Here is a 27,096-nt window from a genome sequence, read left to right on the forward strand (position 1 = left end):
ACAGCAGCAGAACGTACCTGAACACAAACTGATCCAGTACTGTCGTACGCTGTGGAATGCTGTGTGCGATATGTTCGAACGTCTTTTGGAACAGAGATGGACTGTGTGCGGCGTTCTGTCTGATCGCAATACTACAAAACTTGCAGATGCGAAGACACTGGACTGGAAAGATGAGCACTGGCGGATAATGGAAGAACTGGTACCTGTTCTCCAGTCTCTGAAGTGCGCCACAACAACAATGTGCAGTGAGACGCAAGTTAGAAACATAGCCTAATCACTAAACACCTAAACACACAGATCGGTGAGTTTCCAAGAGTTTCGGAATTCAAGACAGTGGCAGAATCTCTGAAACGGCGCATAGTCACTGTCGCTGAGGATGCTGAGAAAGTTTCTCTACCTCTGATTGCAGCAACATTGGATCCAAGACACAAACATCTGAAGTTTCTTGACACAGAGCTTCGAGAGAGAGTAAACGAGAGTCTGAAACAGCTTTACGACAGCGTTACAGATTCTGTCACACCCATTCAAAATGACCCTCAGCCTGAACGAGCAGCGGCAACTTCTGCGCTCGACACTCAATTCGGTGAGGATTACGGCGCCAGCGCGAGTGATATTTGTTTGTGTGACACTGAAATAGAATGCTACTTCAGTGAGCCATGCATCTCTGTAAACCAGGACCCTCTACTGTGGTGGAAGGTAAACGAGAATCGGTTTGCAAAGCTGAGCATCATTGCCCAGTGGTACTTAGCTGTTCCTGCGACATCTGTTCCAGCGGAGTGTGTTTTTTCCACCGCCGGACTAATTGTGAATAGACTCCGAACACACCTCTCACCTGAGCACGTAGACCAACTTATTTTTTTTAACAATAATATGTAGGCTGTAGCTTGTTTAAGTTTCATCAGGCGTGGTAAAAAATAGGCCTATACAGGATTTTTTGTGTGTGTTTGTTTCAATAAATGATTCTGTAGCAGTCGTTTATTACTTTGTTAAACTTGTTAAATGAAAATTAAGCTGTTCGATTTTGTTGTTTCATAAGAACAGTTGAAATATGCTGCTGAAGTAGCCCAACACTGAAGAGAATGTTTTATTTACTGTTGAATAAAGTAGCCTAAAAGTTTCAAGTGTGTTCATTTTTATGACATTTCCTCTAAATTGTATTCAGATATCATATTCAGTCATGTGTTATTCAGTAATTTAAGTCAGTTTTACTCTGACTAAAGTGTAATGTTAGTCAATATAATGTAAAATAAGATTTTGATTTATCAGAAAGTGATAATGTAATCCAAATATTGCTTAAATATTAAATTGGTATCATTGTCTCCATGACTGACACACCCCGCCACCTACCCCGAATAAGCCACGCCCCCAAACAGGCCACGCCTCCGAGTAATCGAGTACTCGTTTTTTGAGACCCATTAATGATCAAAATAAGAAATTGACAAAAAAAATGCCCATCCCTATCAAATACCAACAGGTGCCTATGGCAGAAAATGCATAAAGGTCTCACTGTTACCACTGTAATCAGAGTCTGTTGTTACAACCATTTCGTATTGCTTTGGCTCCTACAATCTTTCAAAGGGCAATGGAACACGTCTTACAAGGCATTCTTAAGGTTCATTGTGATCCAGACAATATATCAATAACTGTGTCAGATGATCAAAAACATCTCAGGAATGCAGATGCAGTTCTCTACAATCTGAAGGACTTTGGTCTATGTGTACAATGTGAGAAATGTATGCATTTTTTTAATATTTGCTTGAGTACTTGGGGCACTTCAAAAAAGCACAGGGTCTTCATACTGTAAGTCAACAGATAATCCAGGGCAATTGTGGATGTACCTATACCAAAGTACATAATTCATAATTTCTAGGACTTTAAAACTGTTTAAGTAGATATATCCCCAATCTTGCATCTGTACTAGCTCCCCCTCATAGCTCTTCAATGCAAAGGGAAGAATCGGTTATGGTCTCCTGAGTGCGTGGCTGTGTTTAACAAGGCGAAAGGTTTTGATACTTTACAATTCAAAGTTTCCAATCAGAGTAATCTGTGATGCATCGCTGTATGCCGTCATTTCTCGCATACTCTCAGATGGGCAAGAAAGAACAATAGCTTTTGCTTTGAGAATGACGATCAAAGCCAAGCAAAATTATGTTTAAGTTGAAAAGGAGGCACTTGGAAATGCTTTTGAAGCAAAGAAGTAAACATCTGGTTTTGTCACCAAAGATGGTCCTGTGTAATACACTGTTGATGTGGGGTTATGAGAACACTGGGGGCATTATTTTGGCCAAATGCTGGCGTATCAAACTGACCATGAAAATGCTCAAGGGGAATCTTACTGATCTTTGTGATCATCTGCCTGAAGATTCACCAATTCTTTTGAATATAGTTTTACTGTTCATTGTACTAAGTTCAGTTTAAAGAACAAGGACAATGAATAATTTTAGAGAACAGTACATTCTGTTCTCCAGGTATAACTAAGGGTACAGTATTATCCATGGGGTTTAATTGTTGAGTGAATAGCAAAAACACTATTGGCCAGATTTACCAACAGCTTGTGCAAGTGCAACCCCTCTTTTGGTGTTAAGAAAACTACTGTCAGAATTTATTAGACACGCAGTGAAAAATTAGCGATGAAAGGGCATGGACACCAGTTATTTTTGTGGCTGACCTTATTGCATATGCATTTGTAAGAGTTTGTCTGCACCCTTGTCAAAACAAATGATTTTGTTTGCAAAGTTTATGCTATATAGTATTTAGATTCAGGAACTTAATTACAGCAGTTAAAGTTAATAAAACATTTACCTGTTGATGTGGGTAAGGCTTTGGATGGTTTGGACTGGACAATGATCCACTTTCTCCTGTTATTTTCCCTCCACATACTAAGAATCAAAAGATTGCATCCATTATGGTTTTTACTTTCAAGTTAGATAAGAGACTGGAGGTATCACACTTTATGTAATGAATTTATTATTCTAACCCTTTTGCTTCTGATTACAGTTGACTTCATCTGAGTGGTCCTGACAGTTTGGGTAGCTGTCACAGATGGAAATAGGTAGTAAGCAACGGCCACCATCACACATAAACTCTTCTCTGGAGCAGGTTTCTGATTGCATGAAGAAAGAAAACTTTAGTACATAAACAGAAAAAAAAATGTTTAAAACACACCATGTGACATTTTTTTTTAATCATTTGTGATCAGGGGCCATATTCGCAAAACATTTTATCTTACCACAAAGAGTTCTCCTAAATAGCAATAAAAGTTCTTAAAGTAACCCCTAAAATCCAGTGGATCCGTCTATGACACGGAACTTCAGCATTGCCGATGCCGGAGCTAATCGTGGCCATTATAGTCAATGCTTTTAAGTCCACCAGCTGTGGACGCAGCGCGTCTCAGAAGCGTCTTTCTGCTCCACAAAGAATAGGTAGCAGGTCTATTTTTGCCACTTGCCGCGTCAAGAAGCAGAGAGCACGTCGTACCGGGCAGGAAGTCAGACACAGAACGGCATAGAGGATCCGGTAGATTTAATAAAATAAAACAAAATAAAACACCCTGTGGAGACTGAAGAAGTCACCAACGCTCCGCTGCTAAAACGAGTCTGAGACGCTTCCAGTGGACTTTGACGCCGAGCTAGGGACGCATCAAAAACGTGCAAAAACTGTTCCACACCGTAGATGGATCCAGTGGATTTTAGGAGTAAGAGTTTTCTCTTAAACCTATTCACAAAGCTGCGGAGACCAACTTTTACTAAGGAATATAGAGAAGCCTTAAACTAAGAATAAGGGCCGGGTTGACCTCGTTGCTATAGATGATGTCAACACACTTACTAACTATGATCGGCTGATTGGTCTCTGTCAGTGATTTAATCATAGAAATATTGTAGAACTTTGTATCATATTGCCATATTCAAATAAAGGTTAATATAGATTTTAAAATAAAAATATTGCCATATTCAAATAAAGATTTTAAAAAGTAGGCTAAGTGTCACTAATTAAACAAGTATATGTTCAGCTAATTGTCAGCCTCTTACATGTCTGAATCTCGATAGATTGCAAAATTCAAGAGACAAATTATGTTTTATAAACATAGTTTGGGAGGAGCACAATGTAATCAGCTCAAGAGGAGGCATACTGTACACAGCCGACTCATCTAGTTATCTCGACGGTTTTCTGCATCCCCCGCCACCCCGACACTCTCAGCCCAACTCGGTGTTTGGGATAAATTCCGAGATCAGAGCCCTTGATCCCCTCAGACTTATTTTACATAAGGCTTATTTTACCCTTTTACTCTAACTTATAATTTGTAAGTGTAAACTGTGACAGTTGTTTCACCGGACAGTTGTTGGACATCAATAACTGAACATCAACCACACGGCATACTGTAATACCTATACTGTCTACTTTCTATGTATAACAGTTATACAGTGGGCCAAAAAGTATTTAGTCAGCCACTGATTGTGCAAGTTCTCCCACTTAGAATAATGAGAGAGGTCTGTAAATTTCATCATAGGTACACTTTAACCATGAGAGACAAAATGAAAAAAAAAAAATCCAGGAAATCACATTGTGGAATTTTTAAAGAATGTATTTGTAAATTATGGTTGAAAATAAGTATTTGGTCAATAACAAAAGCTCAACTCAATACTTTGTAACATAACCTTTGTTGGCAACGACAGAGGTCAAACGTTTCCTGTAAGTCTTCACCAGGTGATGTTTCGGGTCTGCCGGTGGGCTACATAGACTTTCAACTCCCTCCACAAATTTTCTATGGGGTTGAGGTCTGGAGACTGACTAGGCCACTCCAGGACCTTTACGGAGCCACTCCTTCGTTGCCCGGGCGTTGTGTTTGGGATCATTGTCATGCTGGAAGATCCAGCCACGTTTCATCTTCAAGGCTCTCACTGATGGAAGGAGGTTTTGGCTTAAAATCTCACGATACATGGCCCCGTTCATTCTTTCCTCAACACGGATCAGTTTTCCAGTCCCCTTTGCAGAATAACAGCCCCAAAGCATGATGTTTCCTCCCCCATGCTTCACAGTATGGTGTTCTTGGGATGCAACTCTGCATTCTTCTTCCTAATTATTTCCCATCTACCTTTCTGCTGTTATCTCGGGACGCTTGTCCCGAGAAAAATGGCGTTCGTCAGGTCCAGTTTTGCATCCAGCCTCTCACGGGGATTTCGGATGCCCCAACGCCTGTGAAGAGACGACTCAACGCCTGCGTTATGTTATGGCGCCGTTTTATACAAAAACAATATTTATATTTAATATTTATATATAAACAATATGAATGTAAGCCAGAGGAGAACTGGCCCCCGACTGAGCCTGGGTTCTCCCAAGGTTTTTTTCTCCATCCAATCTTGCCACTGTCGCCTTGCTTTTGGCTTGCTTAGTTGGGGTTATTTAATATTTAATATTTAACAATATTATTGACTAATGTACACGGAGAATGCAAGCACTATATGTGCTCAGCCTATGGCGTTCTCAGCGCTGTTAAAATAAATGTCAAAATAGAAAAAGAAAACCTTTGGAGAAACCAGGAGAACTGGCACCCCAACTGAGCTTGGTTTTGCTCTCCATTCTGTCACCTGATGGAGTTTTGGTTGCTTGCCAGTGTCGCCATTTGGGGCTTTCGTACCAGGTAGTTCTAGGAACTTGACTACTCCTGACATTTCACAGATTTAGGACTAGGTGCTGGTTTTTGAGCAAAAAATGTTTTGTGAAATACTCTTAGAGCAAAAATGTAGGAATCCTAAATTTACGACTGACGCCCATTATTTTTTTCAGCAAGATTCTTTTAGCCTTAAAATGTTTTGTGAATATGGTCCCAGAATATCATATATATTTTCACTGCTTGCTGCTCTCTTATTAGCAATAGTTGCAATTGTTTTAAAGTTTAAGGTAGAAACTGAATAATTAGACTCACAATTGCATATTTATTGGATATGACACATTTAAATTGTAGACTATTTCAATATCATCACCCACAACACAGACTGCTAGATCCACAATACAGTCTACAAAAACAATCTCAAAAAACATTCCAGGCACTGCATATCAATAGCATAAGTCCATGCTTTCATGTTGCATGCTCTTTATACATAAAAGTTATCTTTTACATGCGTCTGGAATGAAAAATGTACTTTTTAATTTTTATTGCTAGGCATAGTATTCCAACAGGTATAGGTTTAGATGTTTGAAACTAAAACTAAGGGGGCTAGCCTTTTACACTGGGCTCGCTTGCTGTGGTCAGAGCCCGAGCACGTTTGTTCCCGGCGCCACCTGCAGCGTTGGTCTGGTTTCACACTCAACTTGATTCTATAGACCTTTTTCCCAAAACCCGGAAATACGTAATCGTTGTAGAAACCGAGTTCCTGTCAACCGTCAACACATCAGAAAAACATATCCGGGGAGGAGAAAATTGATCAGAGAGTCTTTAAAACTTTGAAAAAATTTAAACGTGTCATGGTCCAGTTGATGATGACTTTGTAAAATGCTTTGGTGATGCAATTTGCAGCTGAATGTATCTAAGACCAAAGATATGACTATTGATTTCAGAACTGAAGCGAATTCTTCCCAATATCCATACATTAAAGATGAACTGAACTGAAAAATATCGACGTTGAAAATGTGTTGTTTATGACAATTAAAAGTAAATTACACTAAACATTTTTAAAAATATATTAATATAGCTTTTTTAAGCAATGCAAATTTGCACTTGTTAGCTCTGGCAATTCCGATGACGTCACTGGCATGGTAGGACCCGCGGAGCTCCATATACAACAGCTGTGGTCCTATATACACACAGACGAAAATAAGCACTTTTAACGGCATGGATTACGCATTTGAGCCCGTGAGGGACAGGCCAGTAGTGTCTGACTACCACCACATGGAGGACGATCAGTTTCAGGCTCCACTTACAGTACAGGATCGTTTGGGGGGAAGTGACTGTGGGCGTGAGCGCTGGAGCATGAATACTGCAAATGCATCACCATCCACCATTTCGGATGCTGTTCGGTGAGAGAAACGTGTTGGAGGAGGCTATGCTGTCTCTAATGGATGTCCGAGCTGAGACGCGAGCGCCCCATCAGTAACAGGGTATTTTACGAATAGGTGACTAGGCTGGGCTAACTTGTTACACTTTTCTCAGATTGTTTAGATTAACAGCGTACTGGCAGTTCACTCTATGGGTGAGGGTGCATTTAGGAAGGAGAATCCCATCCTTTATAGTGAAATATACATCAGGGATATTTTCCCCCTCCTCCGAATATCAAGGATTCGAGTAATGTTAACGTGATGAATTGAACTTGTAACTTGTGTACATAAAACATTTCATGCATTGTCAGACGTTTCATGTACTCATTGACGAAAGTACACATCTCTAAATAGTGTCGCTAAAAAATCTGTTTCCTCAGCCATGTCAGCGAGCCTCAGACTGTTTACAAGCTACGGCTGTTCTGCTGGTGCGGGTAGGCAACGGAGTGGCTTACCATGCCAGTGACATAGTCGAATGTTGAAATCCAACATGGCGGCGCCCGTGTAACAAAAACAACACTTTCAATGTACCATTTTATCCCTTTTAACAAATTCTGCCATTTTAAAAATTGTACCAATGAGAATAAATAAAATACATCTGTTATATCACCTTTTCTCAAATTTCAGTTCAGTACATCTTTAAAGGTGAGAAGGTAGAGTGTGTGGAAGGTTATAAATATTTAGGGACTATTATTTACAATAAACTGTGTTTTGACGTGAATAACAAAAAGAAGTCTGTCAGTTTTAATCAACATTTATGCTCTTAGGTAGTGACCTTTTTGCACTGCTCTTGCTATAGAACTGTCAAAGATGAAGAACAATTTATACAAATATGAATTTATCCCTTGCACAATCAGATTGTTAAATACTCAGAATGGTATATATTCATATTTTAAATTTATATGTAGCCTACTGTTGTGTGTTCTCATTTATCTTGTTTTATATTGTGGTGCTATATATTTATGTGTTTATTACACTGGATAAATTGCCCGGGATCTTAAAAAAGTTGAACATGAACTACAGTACTTCATAATAAAAAAATCATAATATATAAACATAATAATATAAATAATAAACATAAACAATAACAATAAACATAAACAATAACGGGTTAGTGAATGGTGACAAGTACAAAAGACCACAGGATCAATAACATCCCGCCGGATAGCCTGAATCCATTTACGTCGAACTTCATCAACAGGGAACTGACGAGGGAAGGAATGAAAATGGCAGATATGGCTGCTTTTGGGAATAACAAAAAAGACCGGTACGCAACAACTCTTACTAGTTGCCTGCGGTATCTGTTCTGACCGGAGCGGAAGTTCCTGTTCTGTAATCTGTTCTGACAATTGCGTATTTCCGGTCACAAAATACGGAAGTTGTCAAAAAGGTCTATTGAACCCTGGTGTTATTGCATGCATCTTACGTCATCGCAAACATGCACGGCGCATGATAGAAAGCAGAACGTGGGTAAATATTATGTTTTTGGTTTTTTTTATTAATTTGCTGGGTGGACTTCTGCTGCTTGCAAACTGACTCTTAAGTGGAGACAGTGGATTTCCAAATGTGTTGCTCTGATTCCACGCGCAATGCACGAATACATATTCTCGCTCGTAGCCTATCCGAGGTAAATCATCAACGCTATCATCCCTTACAAGTGCTTTATAGCTTTATATAACTGAATACATCACAATAAACTAAAATGCATGCACAGGATACTTTACATCCTGAACAAGTGCGCGCCTGATTCCGTGTTGCTTTCTCATTCACGTGAACCGCGGCACGGTTCGGAAGCAACTGAACTCAGACCACCTCCTCCAGTTAGTCTCAGGTTCGGTACCCCAGTGCGCACCCAGGTCCCATGACAGTGTTCACAGCATTTTTCATGCGAACCATGCCCCGTTCTGAACTAAACTGCCAGTGTGAAAGCCCCCCTAAGTATGTTAAGGTTTGTTGTTAGGTGTAGGGTTAGGGCAGGTGTGTCCAATCCAGATTCTGGATAGATCCAACTCCATTTAAACACACCTGCAAATCAAGGTCTTACTAGGCATAATATAATCTTCCAGGCAGGTGTGTTGAGGCAAGTTGGAGCTAAACTCCAGGAGCAGGTTTGGACAATCTTGGGTTAGGCTAATGAAAAGTAAAATGCATTAAAATTAATTTATTTAAAATGGTAATGGTCAGTTGCTTCCACACCATTTTATATACATATAGATTGAAAAGGCAGCCACATTTAACTGGTTGTGAAGCTTGCGCTTACGTGATCATGTTTAGTACTTGTTGTGACAAATACTGCATCATTGGCAGGATCCACCAACCTGTCACAAAAAAAGTAATTCCACTGCTCTGGTTTGGGTTGTAAAATCATAACCCACGCCCGGGACAGGAGGCCCCTCCATGGAAGTACCCCTCCAGGTCCATGGAAGTACCACCAACAAGCATAGCTGATTGGACCATCTTGGTGCCACCAGTAGCACTAACTCCTGTTCCTCCCCAATCTTCTGTAGTAACAGAGGCAGCAGTATTTTTCATATAATTCATACTTGTGGCCCCCTGGCCATTAGTGAGCTAATGTGTCCACTCCCAGAGGGGATTGCATCAATGGGAAATACATCTGGCAATGGGTGGTCTAACATGTTCAAGATCATTTAGAACTTACTGGGATGGAGTTAAGCAAATGAAGACGGCAGAGCAGAGCATTTTGATCCTTTGAGTCTGAAGTAGGAGATGCTATGTACAGGTGTAAACGGATTCTGTAACATTTTGGGCTTGTCCACTTTTGACCACCTCTAGAGGCAGTCATATATGCAAATGCCCAAGACTGGATTGCTTTTGTAGTGTAAATGCTACAAACAGCCAACAAAATGGTCAAAAAGACGCCTACTCTCCACCTACTGACCTAATGCATTAACATTATGGGAAGCCAGGCAGGATTTACCAAGATCCAAGTTTGGTTTGAAGATGAAAAACACTGTTTTCTCCTCATACCTGACACTCAGACAGTGTTCGGCATGCTCTCGCGGCCTTTAGAGCAGAAATGAAAGCTGCTGCTCCAACCATCTTCTTCCGCTCATCCGGGGCCGGGTCGCGGGGGCAGCAGTCTAAGCAGAGATGCCCAGACTTCCAGGCATCCGGAACAGATGCCCGAGCCACCTCAGCTGACCCCTCTCGATGTGGAGGAGCAGCGGCTCTACTCTGAGCTCCTCCCGAGTGACCGAGCTTCTCACCCTATCTCTAAGGGATCGCCCAGCCACCCTGCGGAGAAAGCTCATTTCAGCCGCCTGTATCCGGGATCTTGTCCTTTCGGTCATGACCCAAAGCTCATGACCATAGGTGAGAGTAGGAACGTAGATTGACTGGTAAATCGAGAGCTTTGCCTTACGGCTCAGCTCCTTCTTTACCACAACAGACCGGTACATCGACCGCATTACTGCTGAAGCTGCACCGAACCGTCTGTTAATCTGCCGTTCCATCCTTCCCTCACTCGTGAACAAAACCCCAAGATACTTAAACTCCTCCACTTGAGGAAGGATCTCTCCACCAACCTGAAGTGGGCAAGCCACCCTTTTCCGGCTGAGGACCATGGCCTCGGATTTGGAGGTGCTTATTTTCATCCCAGCCGCTTCACACTCGGCTGCAAACTGTCCCAGTGCATGCTGAAGGTCCTGGTATGAAGGGGCCAACACGACAACATCATCCGCGAAGAGCAGAGACGAAATCGTGTGGTCCCCAAACCTGACGCCCTCCAGCCCCTGGCTGCGCCGGCGACAAAGGGCAGCCCTGCCGGAGTCCAACATGCACTGGGAAGAAGTCTGACTTACTACCGACAATGCGAACCAAGCTCCTGCTTCGGTCATACAGGGATCGGACAGCCCTTAGCAAAGGACCCCGGACCCCATATTCCCGGAGCACCCTCCACAGGCCGCCTCGGGGGACACAGTCGAATGCCTTCTCCAAATCCACAAAACACATGTGGACTGCTTGGGCAAACTCCCATGAACCCTCCAGCACCCTGTGGAGAGTATAGAGCTGGTCCAGTGTTCCACGGCCAGGACGAAAACCGCACTGTTCCTCCTGAATCCGAGGTTCCACTATCGACCGTATTCTCCTCTCCAGTACCCTGGCATAGACTTTCCCAGGGAGGCTGAGAAGTGTGATCCCCCTATAGTTGGAACACACCCTCCGGTCCCCCTTCTTAAAAAGAGGAACCACCACCCCGGTCTGCCATCCCAGAGGCACTGTCCCCAACCGCCACGCGATGCTGCAGAGGCGTGTCAATCAAGACAGCCCCACAGCATCCAGAGACTTGAGGTATTCGGGGCGGATCTCATCCACCCCCGGTGCCTTGCCACTGAGGAGTTTCTTGACTACCTCGGTGACCTCAGCTAGGGTGATGGACGAGTCCACCCCTGAGCCGTCAGCCTCTGCTTCCTCAATGGAAGACGTGACGGTGGGATTGAGGAGGTCCTCGAAGTATTCCTTCCACCGTCCGACGACATCCCCAGTCGAGGTCAACAGCCGCCCACCCCTACTGTAAACAGCATTGGTAGGGGACTGTTTCCCTCTCCTGAGGCGCCGGACAGTTTGCCAGAATCTCTTCGAGGCCAGCCGATAGTCTTTCTCCATGGCCTCACCGAACTCCTCCCAGGCCCGAGTTTTTGCCTCCAGTTTTTGCCTTCACGCCGCAGTCCACTTGGCCTGCCGGTACCTGTCAGCTGCCTCCGGAGTCCCACGAGCCAACCAGGCCCGATAGGACTCCTTCTTCAGCTTGACGGCATCCTTTACTTCCGGTGTCCACCACCGGGTTCGAGGATTGCCGCCTCGACAGGCACCGGAGACCTTACAGCCACAGCTCCAGGCAGCCGCTTCGGCAATGGAGGTGGAGAACATGGTCCACTCAGACTCAATATCTCCAGCCTCCCTCGGGATCTGGTCGTAGCTCTGCCGGAGGTGAGAGTTGAATATCTTTCTGATAGGAGATTCGGCCAAACGTTCCCAGCAAACCCTTACAGTACGCTTGGGTCTGCCGAGTCTGTCCAGCCTCCTCCCCCGCCATCGGATCCAACTCACCACCAGGTGGTGATCAGTTGACAGCTCCGCCCCTCTCTTCACCCGAGTGTCCAAGACATACGGCCGCAGGTCAGATGAAACGACCACAAAGTCAATCATCGACCTACAACCTAGGGTGTCCTGGTGCCACGTACACTGGTGGACACCCTTATGCTTGAATATGGTGTTCGTTATGGACAAACTGTAACTAGCACAGAAGTCCAATAACTGAACACCACTTGGGTTCAGGTCGGGGGGCCGTTCCTCCCAATCACGCCCCTCCAGGTGTCACTGTCGTTACCCACGTGAGCGTTGAAGTCCCCCAGTAGAACAACGGAGTCCCCAGTCGGGGCACTTTCCAGCACCCCTCCCAGAGACTCCAAGAAGGCCGGGTACTCTGCACTGCCGTTTGGCCCGTAGGCACAAACGACAGTGAGAGACTTATCCCCGACCCGTAGGCGCAGAGAAACGACCCTCTCGTTCACCAGGGTAAACTCCAACACATGGCGGTTGAGCTGGGGGGCTATAAGCAAGCCCACACCAGCCCGCCGCCTCTCACCATGGGCAACTCCAGAGTGGTGAAGAGTCCATCCTCTCTCAAGGAGTGTGGTTCCAGAACCCAAGCCATGCGAAGAGGTGATTCCGACTATCTCTAGTCGGAACCTCTCAACCTCACGCACAATCTCGGGCTCCTTCCCTGCCAGTGAGGTGACGTTCCACGTCCCTAAGGCTAGATTCGACTGCCCTGCCTTCGACTGCCGCCCAATCCTCTCTGCACCAGCCCCTTACGGCTCCTCCTGCAGGTGGTAAGCCCACGGGAAGACGGTCCCACGTCGCTTCTTCGGGCTGAGCCCGGCCGGACCCCGTGGGGAGAGGCCCTCAAGAGGATGCTTTAGTGTGTTAAGCGCCCTTAAAAGATAGCAATGCAGTCTACATTGGATGCGGCGAGGTACGAAGCTACACTTCACGTTATCTAGACAGGGGAAGATTGATGCACCGGAGTCGGGGGACTTAGTTACATTTTTGTGGAGTAGTATTACAAATTAATGTTTTTAAAATAGTATTAGTATAAAAAAATCTCTTGTTCGCTCATTTTGGTGTACCCCAAAAATTTTACCTTTAGGAGCGAGGACCTCTTGGATCGGTCTGGCACCCCTCCTCGTTCTTTGGTTCATGCCAGCGAGCTAAAGCTGGACCAAAATTGATCCTTGTCCAGCCTTTTATTTTGCCACCCTCCCTTTTTCTCTTTCTACTGTCCTCCGACAAAACCTTTGGCTTCTTGGTTTTACTTGCTACTTCAGCCATGACAACAAAAAGAGGGGGAAAAAACGCTCGTTGGGCTCTCGCGTCGGAATTTGAGGAATGGGGTAAGTGACTTATGCCATAAAGCAGTCGAGTTCTTTTTGTGCTTGGGTTCCTACCCGCTCCCCGAAGTTACAGAGTGCCAGTAAAAGCGATACAGACACTGTCAGGCTATGTCAGACCTGTCATTCAACCTATTGTAAGTCGATGTACCATCTCAAGGGTTTTGGAAAAAATATTATAAAGGTTGAAAAAGTTGCATAGTGCTGCTTTAATACCAGGTGTAAACAGAGCCTTTGACATCTTGGTTGGTTACCAATAGAAAGCAGAGTAGGACATCTAAAACTAAAAATGGTACATAAGAAAAGTTCTTCCACTTCCTGCAAATCGTTTAATAAAATGTAACTGGATATTGCATATCAGATGCCTGTAAAAGTTCATTTTTTATAGAAAGAACATGCTTAAGACAGATATGCAGTGCCAGGAGATTGAGTTTATTGATCTTAAGGTTTGTGTTTGAAATGAGTTTATTGTAAAAAGTACAGTTTTAAACTATTAAAAGGAACATAATGTTGATATGTTTAAGTTATACTTACTCTGTCCTGGTAATATAGAATGATATTGTGCAATGAACCCATTGCCACCAATATTCCCATCAGTGTGAAATGACACCAACACAGTACTGCTATTTGTATTCAATGTAGGTGGTGCAACATTGCCACAAAATCTAGGAAGAAGTGAATCTTAATTATTAAGATTGTACAGCAAAATGTACTTAACTAATTTATTCCAATGAATGCAGCTTCAAAATATCCCATATCTGTTTAAGAGGTATCTTGTGTGTTTTTTTTTTTTACATATAATTGTGTTTTTTTGCCATTGAGTTATTAGAAACGTTGGAATGGTAATGCGGCCATGTCGGTATATATGTTATTTTGTTGATAATGTAGTAATTTATCCAGCTTATACTGTGGTTAACCATGGCTCAAGACAATGTTCAATGTTCTTTATATGCTTTTGTGTGTAGGACAAATTCCTCACATCTTATCCCAAGCCTCTGTTGCTAATTCCAAAATATGATTTTAAAGCTAGTAACAGAGGCTTATGCCATTGAAATGCAGACTAAAGCTGCATTCACACTGTCAGTGATTTTGTCGCTGCATGTCGCCAGTGGCTGGCGGTGAGGTTACTAGTGGGTGTTCCCCCTATTGGTTGCTTAGTAAACTATAGGAATGACTTTCACGGATCTTATTTCATGTCGTAGACACCCAAACCATTTTCCTGTCACTAACAACACAGTGTGGAGTGAAAAGACTAAATATAAATGAAATCAGTACATAAAATAAGATGAAAAAAGTGCTAGTCAGGCTGGGTTTGCAGACCCATTCAGCCTTTCACCACTATGTACACAGAGACATATCATAAATTATAGGAAAATTGCTGCCTGCCAAAACTACTACCCATCTTGTCGCCAACAAGGATCATGTTGTGACAGTTCACTTGCGCTTTTACTGACCTCACTCCAGTTGGTTGTTGTACCCGAAAGTCGCACTTCATTTGGATAAAGTTAAACATATCTCAGTTTTATTCCATAACTGAACACACTTATATCCTGTCACCAATGAAAATTGCTAGCTCTCCATTGAAATGAATGGGATCATGCTACTTTGTCTGAGACTATTTGTAACACTTTACAATACCTTTGCACTAATATGCATTAATTCATGCTTAACTAATGCACTGATAATCACATGTATGACTCATGAAGAACTAAATTATTAATCAATGATAACTGCATCAGTATCATTATGTTATGACTACTTGTTTAGGCACATGACTATTAACCTATTATTAAGCAATATGTCATTATAGTTTTTACATCGACATTAAGCATGGATTTCAATTTCCAACTATCAGAACACTGAGAACATGTGGCCGGGAACAGCTATTTCGTAACACTGTGTCTAGACTGGAGAAAGACAACAGAAGTCATTATAGTCAGTGACACTACACTGGATGAGGCACGACACTACACAGAGAAAAAAAAACACAGTAAACTGATGCCATATTCTATTTCAGATATACATATTCTATTTCCCCCTCCCCCTGTTCCAATGTCTATTGTCTAGTCCGTTTCACCTGTCCTTGTCATTAGTGTCTCTCTATATTATCCCCTTGTGTTTGCTGTCCTTTGTCAGTTCATTGTTAATCCGTGTCAAGTTTGTGAGTAACCTGGCAAGAGTAATCGTCCTGTTGAGCTATTGCTTGTATCAGTTGTTTGTCTTCTAGTATTTTGTCAGTATCTTTGTCAGTATATTAGTCACCATAGCCACCTCGTGGGCTTTGTTTTCCCTTTTTGTCTACAATAAACGTTCTGTGATTGCATACTGTCTGCGCCCGGGTTCATCCACAACCCACATCATAACAGAGTCAAAATGAAATTGAACAGAGGTTGTTCAATTGAAAAGAAATGAACTATAATGTAAATCCTGATTGTCAAATGTTAGTACTTGCACTGTATTCAAAGGCTTTTTAAATGTAAATGTTTCCCCATGTCAATTCTGGTTGTCGTTTATGATTGAATTAAACACGCTTAGGGTGTACAAACCTTGTGACAATAGATGTCTTCTCTGTCTCCTCTCTGACTTCTAGCCAATCAAACAAGCATGGAGAGGGTCCCTCAATAGCCAGAGATGACACTTGGATCTGCACTAGAAAAGGAGGAGACACCCTGATCACCCACACACAGTGAGAATCAGGAGGATACAAGTCTGGGTGATTTGGAGAACTGAGAGTCCCCCCAGAATCCGTCAAAACGCCACCACATTCTGTAAAAAAAGATAAAAAGCTCATTCATATTGAAAAGAAAGTTGAAAGGGTTTTCATATGAAATGTATGCATTTGATTGTGGATGCTCTATATATTGACATACAGTCACGCAGGGGCCCTAGAGTATTTGGACTGGACACTTAAGTCACATTTAAAATGTCTGACTGATTGATACAAAATAGCAAACCAAAGGGCATCTGCAACAAACAGCTTTTTTTAAATTAACTTTACTTATCTTAGCTTTATTATTATTAAAGGGGACATATCATGCTAAATACACTTTTTTTTAAGCCATTAAATGCATTTTGTTGTATATTTGAAGTGTTTATGAGTACAGAAAACTTGAAATTATGGTTTATAATTTCAGGTGTTTCGTTTATATCTTTATATTCTGTTTTGGACATATTTTGCAATCTGTTCAGATACTTCTGTTCTCTATGACGTATTTTGAACAATTGCGTCACAGTATTTGCGGCGGAACTGCCAAGTAAGGACATTGACTACGGCTCAACACTTGGAGCAATCCACCGTTTTGATTTCTTGCTCTAATTTTGTAGTCCAAGCTCAAGGATGCAGAAGTTACGAGAGGGTAAGTCAAAATGTTCGGTTGTTGGATGTAGTGACACACACGCTTCATTACACCGTCTCCCAGCATCAGAATCTCTTTGAAGTGCCTGGTTGAGTTTGAAAATGTACCCACATCTGTGGGTAAAGTCATTTTTTTGTGTGTGCAAAGCACTTCAAGGATTCTAACTTCAACAACCTCCGCCAGTATAAAGAAGGGTTTACCGGTCAATTCCTTCTATCTTTGGAGACAACGAACAGACCCCAGTCTTCACCTTTTCTCTTGCCGCCTCCATCTCTCTGCAGACTGTAGTGATCATAGACATGGCCGGTTCGTGAACGAATCTTTCTTTTGAACCGGTTCTTTTTCGTGAACCGGTCAAACCAGTTCACTAAATCAGACTGAATCATTCAAAACAGTTTGCGTCTTGCGTCAGTGCTGATCCACAAGTTACTAAAGTTACTCACTTTCAGATATTCCTGACAGTCTCTCCGAATCGAAATAAACCAATATCCCGAATTATATTTTACTCTAGAAACTCCAACTGTTCACTGAACTGAGACATGTTGGTGCCAATGCTGAGAGAAGTGATGAGCACGAGCAGCTGATACTGCGCATCCGCGTTCTACCGAACGCACAGGTACAGCGGTTCTCGGATAACCAGTACAGAACCGAGAAATGTTTAGACTGAGCTTGTGTGTCATCTTTGTGCCAGTTATTCAGTCAATAAAGTGTAGGCCTATATGTTTCATAGAAAATTGTGTTTAGTACTATATAAATACAAAGGTTTAATTGGCATCTTTTTTCAAACGACCCGACCGATATTTTTGGATGACTCGTAACTGCGGGTAACCGCAGGCACCCACTTATTTTGGATCAACCCGCGCATCACTAATCCATATAAAGAAGTTGTTCTGCAGGTCGCTTGCTCTGGCTCGAACAAGTAAGGCTTGATTGGACAAGTCTTCCATTGTTGACATTTTGTTAAAGCTATAGCGGAGGATTTTCTTTTTCCGGGTGGGTAGTCTATACTATTGGTCCACCTAAGCGTCAATCATTCTGGTGATATGTTTATGTAAGGCCGTCGTACGTGCTCATCCCTATGTAGTTTTCACTTTCAGGTGTATTATGTCGGAGTTGCGGTTTCAGCCATTCCTTTGAAAATGGCTGAGGGTCGAAAGAGAAAAAAATGCATACGAAGTGTATGATAAGAAGAAAAAGGCCACAGAATATAGAAACAAGACCAGAGAGATTTTGGGTTAATATCACACGCTGGCGTGCGCTAAAAGCACAGGTTGGGCTTCTCACTGATGCCGTAGTCGCGAAGATTCTACTAGACAGCTAAAGTTTGTCATGCTATTTGGAGAAATCAATTTAAAATCACTAGTAAAAGTTAATGCAAGCTACTTAGCAATGCTAGCCCTGGCACAAGTCATGCACCGCATAGACACGGTAAATATCTCAATTTGTCTAAAGTAGCCTTTTGACCAAATGATAAATGGTATCACCCTGAAATATTCTAAAACCTTGTGTGTTCATGTGTTCATATTCTAAAACCTTGTGTGTTTATTATTACACAAATGCAACAAGCTACTTCTCCATTACATATGCAACTATGTATAAAAATAACGTATTATTAACAATGGGACATATTAGGTTAAGGACCAACGTTATATGTTGCCATGTAACGTAATTGCGATTTGCAAAATAGTTTCCTCAGAATGTATTTCGTGTGATACAGGGTTGTACATACCATGTCTTGAGTCCTCGGTCACTCAATCGATCAGTATAATAAGCAAATAAAACACGGAAGGGCATTTGACATGTTGTCTTTTTTATGAATGTTTTTGAGTTAGTTTATAATTTGCAACATAATTGTGTAAGGCGTAATAAACGTTCCCTCTCGGGAGCAAGAGTGTTGTGTTTGTCCATGTGCATTTTTTTAAAAAAATTGGAGAGGGCGGGTCTTCTCTAAAATTCGGAAAGATCCTCCGCTATACCTTTAATGAGTGAATAAAAATGTTCTGTGACGCTATATAATCATATATCTCTAATCAAACTACAAAAATGGCCGAACGGGGTGGAGTTGAACCGAGTGTCAACTCAGCAACCTGGAGAGAGGGTGGGACATGATTCACACCAGCGTAGCTAATTTCACATGCATGCAACATAAACGTAAACAAGTCACGAGTGTAAAAATATATATATTCACGAAAAACAATTCACATGCGCAAAATACAAATATATATTGAGAAAATACATTTCACAAATGAAAAACACAATTTGTAGATATTAGGGCTGTCGGTTAAACGTGCGATTAAAGGGATAGTTCACTTTGAAATTAATTTTTGATATGTTTTAGCTTACCTCAAGGGCATCCAAGATGTAGGTGTCTTTGTTTCCACAGTATTTTCAATTTTGACATTTTTCAGTCAAACCGTTGTTGTCTATCAGTCATACACTGGAGGCTAAGGGGGTCCACCAAAAAGCATGCACAGAGAAGTCAAAATTAAACATGATTTAATGACTCGTAAATGTACGTACACATTGATGGCCTAAGACACGAAACGAGCGGTTTGTGTGAGAAAATGAACAGTATTTATATTGTTTTTACCTCTTGTAATCATAACCATGACAAAATGATCTGACGGCGCTTCAGTCTGCGCATGCGCTGGAAGTGATCGCTTGCGCGCCTACTTTGGAGATTTTGGAAGTTTTACCTTTCACTAAACATATTTAGATATACGGAAAACCGCAATGGAAGACGATTTCGGTATATCTAAATATGTTTAGTAAAAGGTAAAACTTCCGAAATCTCAGTGTAAATATTGAGTGACGACACACGCAAGCGATCACTTCCGGCGTAACATTGAACCGATTCAGTTCGGTTCAGTTGGACATTGCACAACTGATTCAGATCACTTGGACGTCACTGTGATTACACGAGGTAAAAACGATATAAATGCTGTTCGTTTTCTCACAAAATCCGCTCGTTTCATTAAAATCATGTTTAATTTTGACTTCTCTGTGCATGCTTTTTGGTGGACCCCCTTAGCCTCCATTATATGACTGACAGACAACAACGGTTTGACTGAAAAATGTCAAAATTGAAAATACTGTGGTGTGGAATCAAAGACACCTACATCTTGGATGCCCTCGAGGTAAGCTAAAACATATCAAAAATTAATTTCAAAGTGAACTATCCCTTTAACATTATTAACAAATTTTATTCATATGATTTTGCAACAGGATGCAGCATGCACGGCGCTGCGCTATGAAACCCATTCATTTCAATTGATTGCGCTGCACCAGGATGTTTTCTTGCTTCGTTGACCAAAGCGCAAGCAGATCTAAGTTGACCGGACACAAAACAGCAGGCACGTCACACACACTTTTTGGGCTTGCGAGCCGGCCAAATAGTAAGTTAACGTTACGTTTTGAGTGCATGACGAGTGTGAGACGGCAAAATGAATGCCATTAAGATTCTGAATGGAAACTTTACTTGCCAAATGGTTGCCAAAAGGTTGCCAAAAGTGATTTGTGTGTTTTGTCGTTGTGAACTGAACTATCATCATCGCAGCACGTCCAGTCTGAAACACCACTTTGTGGCCAAGCACACACACAGCTGATGGGAATTCTCAGCATTATTATAATATATTATGTTATTATAATAACTCCTTTATTATCATCCAGTCATAATAGAGCTCTTTCTTTAATGTCTTCCAACATCTAAATAATGAATTAAATCAGCTCATCATAAGTTCACATGGGTGTTCTAGCAGCCCTAAAGGAACAACATGTATTGTGCACATGAACCCAACCTTAAATGCCACTTGGGTTGATATTTTGTAATAAAATGCAAAAAAAATCAAACAAATGGTCACTTGGGTAACTTCATTTAAAACAGTATATGTATACCATAAACTTACTTGTAAAGAATGTGGGCTCTTTCCCAGGCCAGGGTACTGTGGAACTATGTGTACGATGGGGTGCAGTTGGTCTCAAAGTAAGATTCTGTGAAATTCTGTCTCCAAACTGAGAGTCTAAAGGGTAAATCTCTCTACTTTTAACCTCTGTGAAAAGAAAGAAAGAGTAGAATAGTAAGAAAGCAAATTTAGTAATTATCAATGTTCCTGTCAGGTTTCTCAGTCAAGCTGATGGATGCAAATGTTTTTTTTTTGTGATAGGAGGTAAATGGTTCAAATTTGCATTGAATTGTGAGCACAAAAGCACTGGAGGATGTGCCAGCGGCCTAAGCCAGCTATTTAAATTAAGAAACTTTAAAGCTAGGGTATACGATTTCAAAGATGGTTCATTATTAATATCCTCGTTTAGATGCTGGTTATGGTTATATAGTACAATCCTAACAATATGAATAGAAAAAAGGAACGAAAAAAATCCATTCACTCTATTGGCTGTACAGCCGCAGAAAAGTTGACCAATGTAAGCTGTGCGACCGCACAGCTTATATTGGTCAACTGCTCTCATCCAATCACCAGCTCCACTTGAAACTCCGCCTGGCGCTCGCGTCTCCAACCCAACCGCACCCGCCCCCGCCGTGCGTGAGCAAACAGCTGACAGACTGTCTATGGTAGCTAGCTAGTAGCGTCAGATCAGCAATGGATAAAGCAATGGATAAAAATATAAACGACAACAGCAAGCGGCCCCTGCTTGCCTCTACTGTAAAGTTTGGACGCAAGAGAAAGTCTGTGGAGGAAAGATCAGAGATTAAAAAGAAATGTGACGAACGCCGGACTCTAAGTAGGATAAATATAGCGTCCTTCATAGCGTCCATTTATTTATTCTTTTATGGTGTGACGTGTTACGTGGCTTTTTATCAGTTTGACAACTTGCTCATGCTGCCGGTCGGCATTGGAATGTTAGCCGTTTAGCATCGCCGATCGCGGTTCAAAGTAATTATATTTCTTGTTCGAGGTTTCTGTTCGAGCTGATCGGAATTTGAACAAGATGCGCTGCGTGCTGCAATAACAATTACTGAAAACCTTAGCAAAACTAGTAGTATTATAATGGTGGTGGGGAGTTTAGAACATTTCATGAGGTTGCTAATCTTGCGTTGACGTAAACTCAAACGTGACATACGTCAGGGATCAGGTAGCACAGAGGGGAGGGGGGTGTGTGTAGAGGGGCGGGATGAGTTTTTTAAAACTTCCCTACCGCCTCGACCGATTTTTAACATCGTATACCATAGCTTTAAGGGATGGGGAATGGAAGAATGGAAATGGAATGGAAGTCGATTACTTTGGTCATACTTGTTTTATGTTTCAGCCTTCTGTCTTACTCATTACAGGCAGGGCCAAATGGCTTGGCACCATGTGCATGTGCCTGTTAAGTCCAGAAGTCTAAATTAGTATAAATTTGTCATTTTAGATTTCTGAAGACTGCTTGTGAGAACACACTTTGTGGCTTATATGTGAGCAAGGTAAGTTAACCTAACATTGAAACCTGACGTGTTTTGCTAGCTAAAGGTGGGCGTACACGGTACGAATTCTGACGGTCGGAAGATCGTATGTCCAGGCACACTTTACGAGTGAGTTTATCTGAAAATCCTACGGAGGTAGTGATATATGACACGATTTTAAGACCCGCTGAATTCCGAAGAAATCGCATGAAGTTCTGCGCTAAAAACTCTCATAACTGCATAGAAAATATTGATACAAGCCGTGATTATTTTGCTATAGGCTTGTTATTAACGCCGGGAAACGGACGTCCGGTCACCCTTGTGTGCGTGTGTGTGTGTGTGTGTGTGTGTGTGTGTGTGTGTGTGTGTGTATGTGTGTGTGAGTGAGTTAAAAAAAAACGTAGTCACGGGAGGCTACACATTCAAAAATTAAATTTCAAGCGCTCTGAATGATAGCCGTTTAAACCACCTCATGTGAGTGTTTGCAATTAATTTTACTGCGAGAAGCTATAGCGCTGTGAACGGGGCTTGACTGAGCTTGAGCGCGTTGTGAGTGAGGGCGCGGGTGCCAGATCACATGTTGCCAGATCCACATAATGGAAAGGGGCCAGTATCTGGACTTGTTTTTTGGATTAATGTCACACTTTAGGAAGTTATTAAAGTGGTTCGTAATATATTTATCTTATTTCCAAAACACAAGCTTTGAACTTATTTCAAATTTTTATATAATTTCTTTGTTTTGGCTTGTTTTTCATAGCAATATCTGGCAACGTTGTTCTGTCGGCGTTAATAAAAAAAAGCTGAGGCTGTAGACAAACTGTTATTGCTTTTAGGAAGATACAAACGTAATGATCATTGTGACGTGTAAGAATCTGTAAGAAATCTATAACACTATCAAAAACATTAGCATAATAGCCTACAGATGTTTCAGAATGAAATATGCCAAATACTGGCCAGTTGGAACACAGCAGATGCTGTTCAGTTAACCTTTCACAAAGTCATCATAAAAACATTAATTGAAGCAGTGTTTCTAGTAGTCCACATCATTTTCATCTTTCTTCTGTGGATTTCCTCAGCTCCTGATTGGTCAAATTCAGATAGATCGACAAATCGGCTCATTCAACCACACACACCTCGCGAATGCAAGCTGACGAGGTCGAAAGGTGCTCGGCTCGGCTCGTATCTTCCGATTTACACGCGATTTCTCCTGAGTGAAAAAAATAATCTGTGAGCTCGTAAAACAGCAAAAAATCGCACCGTGTACGCCTGCCTTAATGCTAGTTATGGAGATATTATTCATTTTATAACCATTTATAAGTTTTACAAAGTGTTAATAATGAGATTATGTAGTTTTTACAATCTATTAACACTGTTTTGCCATTTTTTTAAAATATGGACAACATTTGTCACTAAAAAAGTAATTCTGTTTAACAATCAATATATTTAAAATTACTAAATTGCAGATTATTCATGCACATTATTCATGCACATTATTTATGTACAAACCTGATTTGACTCTGACGTTGAGATATATTGTGTGACAGAACAAATATAAAATAACATAATCATTTTAATGGACTACTCTAAACCCTATAATAGCAAATTAAACACTGCACAGGAAAATGAAAAGAGGAAATGTAGAAAAAAAAAACCTAATCTGCTTTATATTTGTATTATTGTAGTTCCTTTAGTTATTTAAAACAATATTATTCAATTGAAATATTTTCTATATCGGTGTACCGAATTACCAAAGCTGGTTATATCAAAGGACAATGACTGTTGCCCTTGACTTTACAAATAGTTTAACCAATACACAGGCACAAATAGCTACAAAATCACATCTTGTTGTACATATAATATTACTTCTTCAAACATTAAAATGTTTCATTGTTACTTGAACAAAGATAATTACATAAAATGTGTCTATACAAACCCCATGTCTATATGATGTTTGATGTAAATATAATTAAAACCTTTTGGATTCAGTAAAAAAGATAAAGTATTACTGACTTCCATACTTTGGATGTCATATATTTGTTTATTATTACAATTATTAAGGCCTTTGGACAAAAAGAAAAAAAATTACCCGTCACATCATTAATCCATTAACCCAGCCAATAGTTACTGCCAAGAAATGCACAACTTCTTTGATTTGTTCCACAATATTTTTTCAGATATGACCAAACAGGCAAATCCTCCGCTTATTGGAATGACATCTGCCATAGGTATGCCCAGGGCACCTTCCAGTTCAGTACAGACAAAAGGCCTGGAGGCAAAAAAATGGAATGAGGCCCTGGAGCGAATTGTCTCCTGCAAAGGGGAAATAAGGTGGACCTGTTTGGCAGGCACATAGTGTGCACTTGTGGGTTCCATAAGGTAGGTATATGATATAATATATCAAAGGCATGATGTGATAGACTATTTATTGGACCTTCCGCTGATCTATTCTCAGAGTGCAAAGTTCTGCAGAATAATTGGTGAAATTATTTAACATGAATAATATGACCTTCTTCTTTTGTTTTCTAATCATATTCTCCCAGTCAACAGAGAAGGACTTGATTGAGGCAGGCCCTATGGTAGAGGAATGCGGCAGCTCAGAGGAGGCAGGGACATCACAGGGAGAACAGGGGGTGAAGTGTTTACTGTACAGTATGGTTGTGGAGGGAGAGCACCTCTCTGACCAGCACATTGAAGAGAAGTGTGACAGCTGTGGGGCCAGAGTCCAGGGGGCTGTTGGACTTCTCCAACACACTGAGTCCAGCCATTATGGTGCGCTATTGGCTCCACGTGTCAGCCCTTCAGAAAATTCTCTCCATCTCCGCGGGCCAATCCATCTCCCCGTCCCACTCTATCCCTGTGGCCCACTCCACCACCACACCATGGTTCTCTCCATCCCCGCGGGCCACTCCATCCCCGCAGCCCACTCCATCCCCGCAGCCCACTCCATCCTCATGCCCAGCACCCTCACTGCACCCCACACAATCTCTGCCTCAGGCTATTACTAATTGGGAGAGTTTTCTTCCCAGTCAATTCAAGAGAGTCCTTCAGCCGGCAGATTGGGTGTGGATTGCCAAGTGCCTCTATGAGCCCACAAGGCAGCTGAGGCAGAAGATCCAGGCAAGCTGGTTTTATCCACCAATGCAGCCCAAGCCATCTCCTCCTAAGCCCGGTTGGTACTTCCGACAGTGGATGTTCTTGTGGGCAACAATGAGGATGTGGGGCATTGCCCTTAAATGCCCACAGTATAGCAGGAAGATGCCCAATGGTTAAAGAGATGGACTTGAAATCCATTGGGGTCTCCCGGCGCAGGTTTGAATCCTGTCGACTACATTGACATCATGCGCCTGATTTAGGTTGTAACTTTCTGGAGGCCTTGCTAAAAATTTATAAAAATAAAAATGCGCTGTTACAGTATTACCCTTCAAAAGAGTTATGCTGGTAAAAACAGTATTGTTTGCAGGATAAAGATTAAAAGGCCCCTTTGTAGTCAAGGACACGTCGGGAGATCGGTAGCTCGCCATGATCATATAGTGGTCAGTACTCTACGTTGTGACCACATCGACAGTCTTTGTTTGGATAAAACGAAATAAATTGGTGCTGAACATTTCGAAAACCAAACACATATTGATACATATTGATATCATAGTGAAGAAGATGGGTTGTGGTATCTCTATGTTGAGGAAATATCCTACAGTATGTCTCTACACACATTGTGGGACAGGTGGCTAAATCTTTAATTTTATGTCACCTGGAAAATTGTACCCCTGTATGGTCATCTACATCTAAAGGTTACAAACTTAGAAAATTACAAAACATAGCTGGCAGGTTAATATTACATTGTCCCATCAGACAAACGGTGGAGAACAGGTTGGTTTTCAATACAACTACATTTTTCACAAATACTGTCTTTTCTTCTCAACCCGTTTTCTTATAAAACCAGGTGTTAGGTGTGATCAGGTTCATTCTCGTTTGACTAGGCCAGCTGATGATGGCCAGATGATGTTTCCACGCCCAAAATCAAATGCTTTAAAGAGAACAGCTGTGTATCGTGCCATCAATCATTGGAATAATTGCACATATACATAAAATGAATGTCTCTTTCAAGGGCCATCTGAGAATGCACCAAGGCCCTGTTTACACGAGAACGCTCGCGGGTGAAAACGTAAAAATATTTTATCGGATGTGGCTTTCGTTCACACGGCGACTGCGTTTTTGAGGCTTAAAAAGTGATGACGCAACGCCACTTTTGCGTTTTCTCTTCAGAATCGTTTCCGTGTAAACATAGCATAAGTAAAATTGTGAGTAGGTGTCACGGGTGACAAAATCGCTTGGCGATCGGAACCCTCCTCAGAGTCGCAAGTTCCCTAGGGGAACGGATTGTGTGCAACACACCACTGCAGCTCCGGGCGTGATGGAATCATGCCCGCACTGATTAGCGCTAATGCACTGCAGGTGCGAGAGAGAGAGGAGCGGCACTCACACAGGTTTCCTGTTTGACGAGTCAAGATAAACAAGATAAAAGGACACAGACAGAAGGGAGAGGAGGGCTCAGACGGTGGAGACACAGACGGGGAGGACACAGATGGAGGAGGCTCAGATGGAGGACCCACTGACAGGGAAGGGACAGGGGAAAGGGAGAGACGCCCATTTAAGCTTGTTGGATCAGAGTGATTGTTTATAGGAAGCCTGCTGGTCTGAGCTATCGACTGGATCTGTGCTGGGAAAGGAAAGAGCAAAGATAAGTGAACTGATTTTAACTTATTAACATTTAAACCGCTTGAAGAGGATACAGTGAGTGTGGATCTGACTGTTGGAGGAGCTATGTGTTTCAGAGTGTGTGGAGGAGGAATTGAAAGTGAAACCCCATGTAAAGTGAGCACAACAAACAGAGCGAGGCCTC

General features: G+C 41.9%; 3 protein-coding genes across 3 annotated transcripts in view; 1 reads left to right on the forward strand and 2 right to left on the reverse strand.

Moving 5' to 3' along the window:
- Window positions 1-24,961, reverse strand: part of mfrp (membrane frizzled-related protein) — a 58,380-nt gene extending 33,419 nt beyond the window's left edge. The window contains exons 1-6 of the mRNA XM_089121608.1: window positions 24,840-24,961; window positions 20,707-20,921; window positions 15,992-16,211; window positions 13,980-14,110; window positions 2,978-3,103; window positions 2,803-2,879 (exon numbers count right to left, since the gene is read on the reverse strand). Coding sequence (XP_088977734.1) covers window positions 2,803-2,879; window positions 2,978-3,103; window positions 13,980-14,110; window positions 15,992-16,211; window positions 20,707-20,921; window positions 24,840-24,961 — 891 coding nt within the window. The remainder of the gene's footprint in view (window positions 1-2,802; window positions 2,880-2,977; window positions 3,104-13,979; window positions 14,111-15,991; window positions 16,212-20,706; window positions 20,922-24,839) is intronic.
- LOC120466787 (uncharacterized) overlaps window positions 1-27,096 on the reverse strand; it is a 329,947-nt gene that overhangs the window by 193,450 nt on the left and 109,401 nt on the right. The gene's annotated exons all lie outside the window — the stretch shown is intronic.
- LOC148971945 (uncharacterized) overlaps window positions 24,963-27,096 on the forward strand; it is a 443,851-nt gene continuing 441,717 nt past the window's right edge. Inside the window, exon 1 of the mRNA XM_089121621.1 lies at window positions 24,963-25,461. Within this exon, the coding sequence (XP_088977747.1) occupies window positions 24,963-25,461 (499 nt within the window). The remainder of the gene's footprint in view (window positions 25,462-27,096) is intronic.

Source organism: Pimephales promelas, chromosome 16 (assembly GCF_988280905.1).
Source record: "Pimephales promelas chromosome 16, fPimPro1.hap1.1, whole genome shotgun sequence".
In the NCBI taxonomy this organism is placed as follows: Eukaryota; Metazoa; Chordata; class Actinopteri; order Cypriniformes; family Leuciscidae; genus Pimephales; species Pimephales promelas.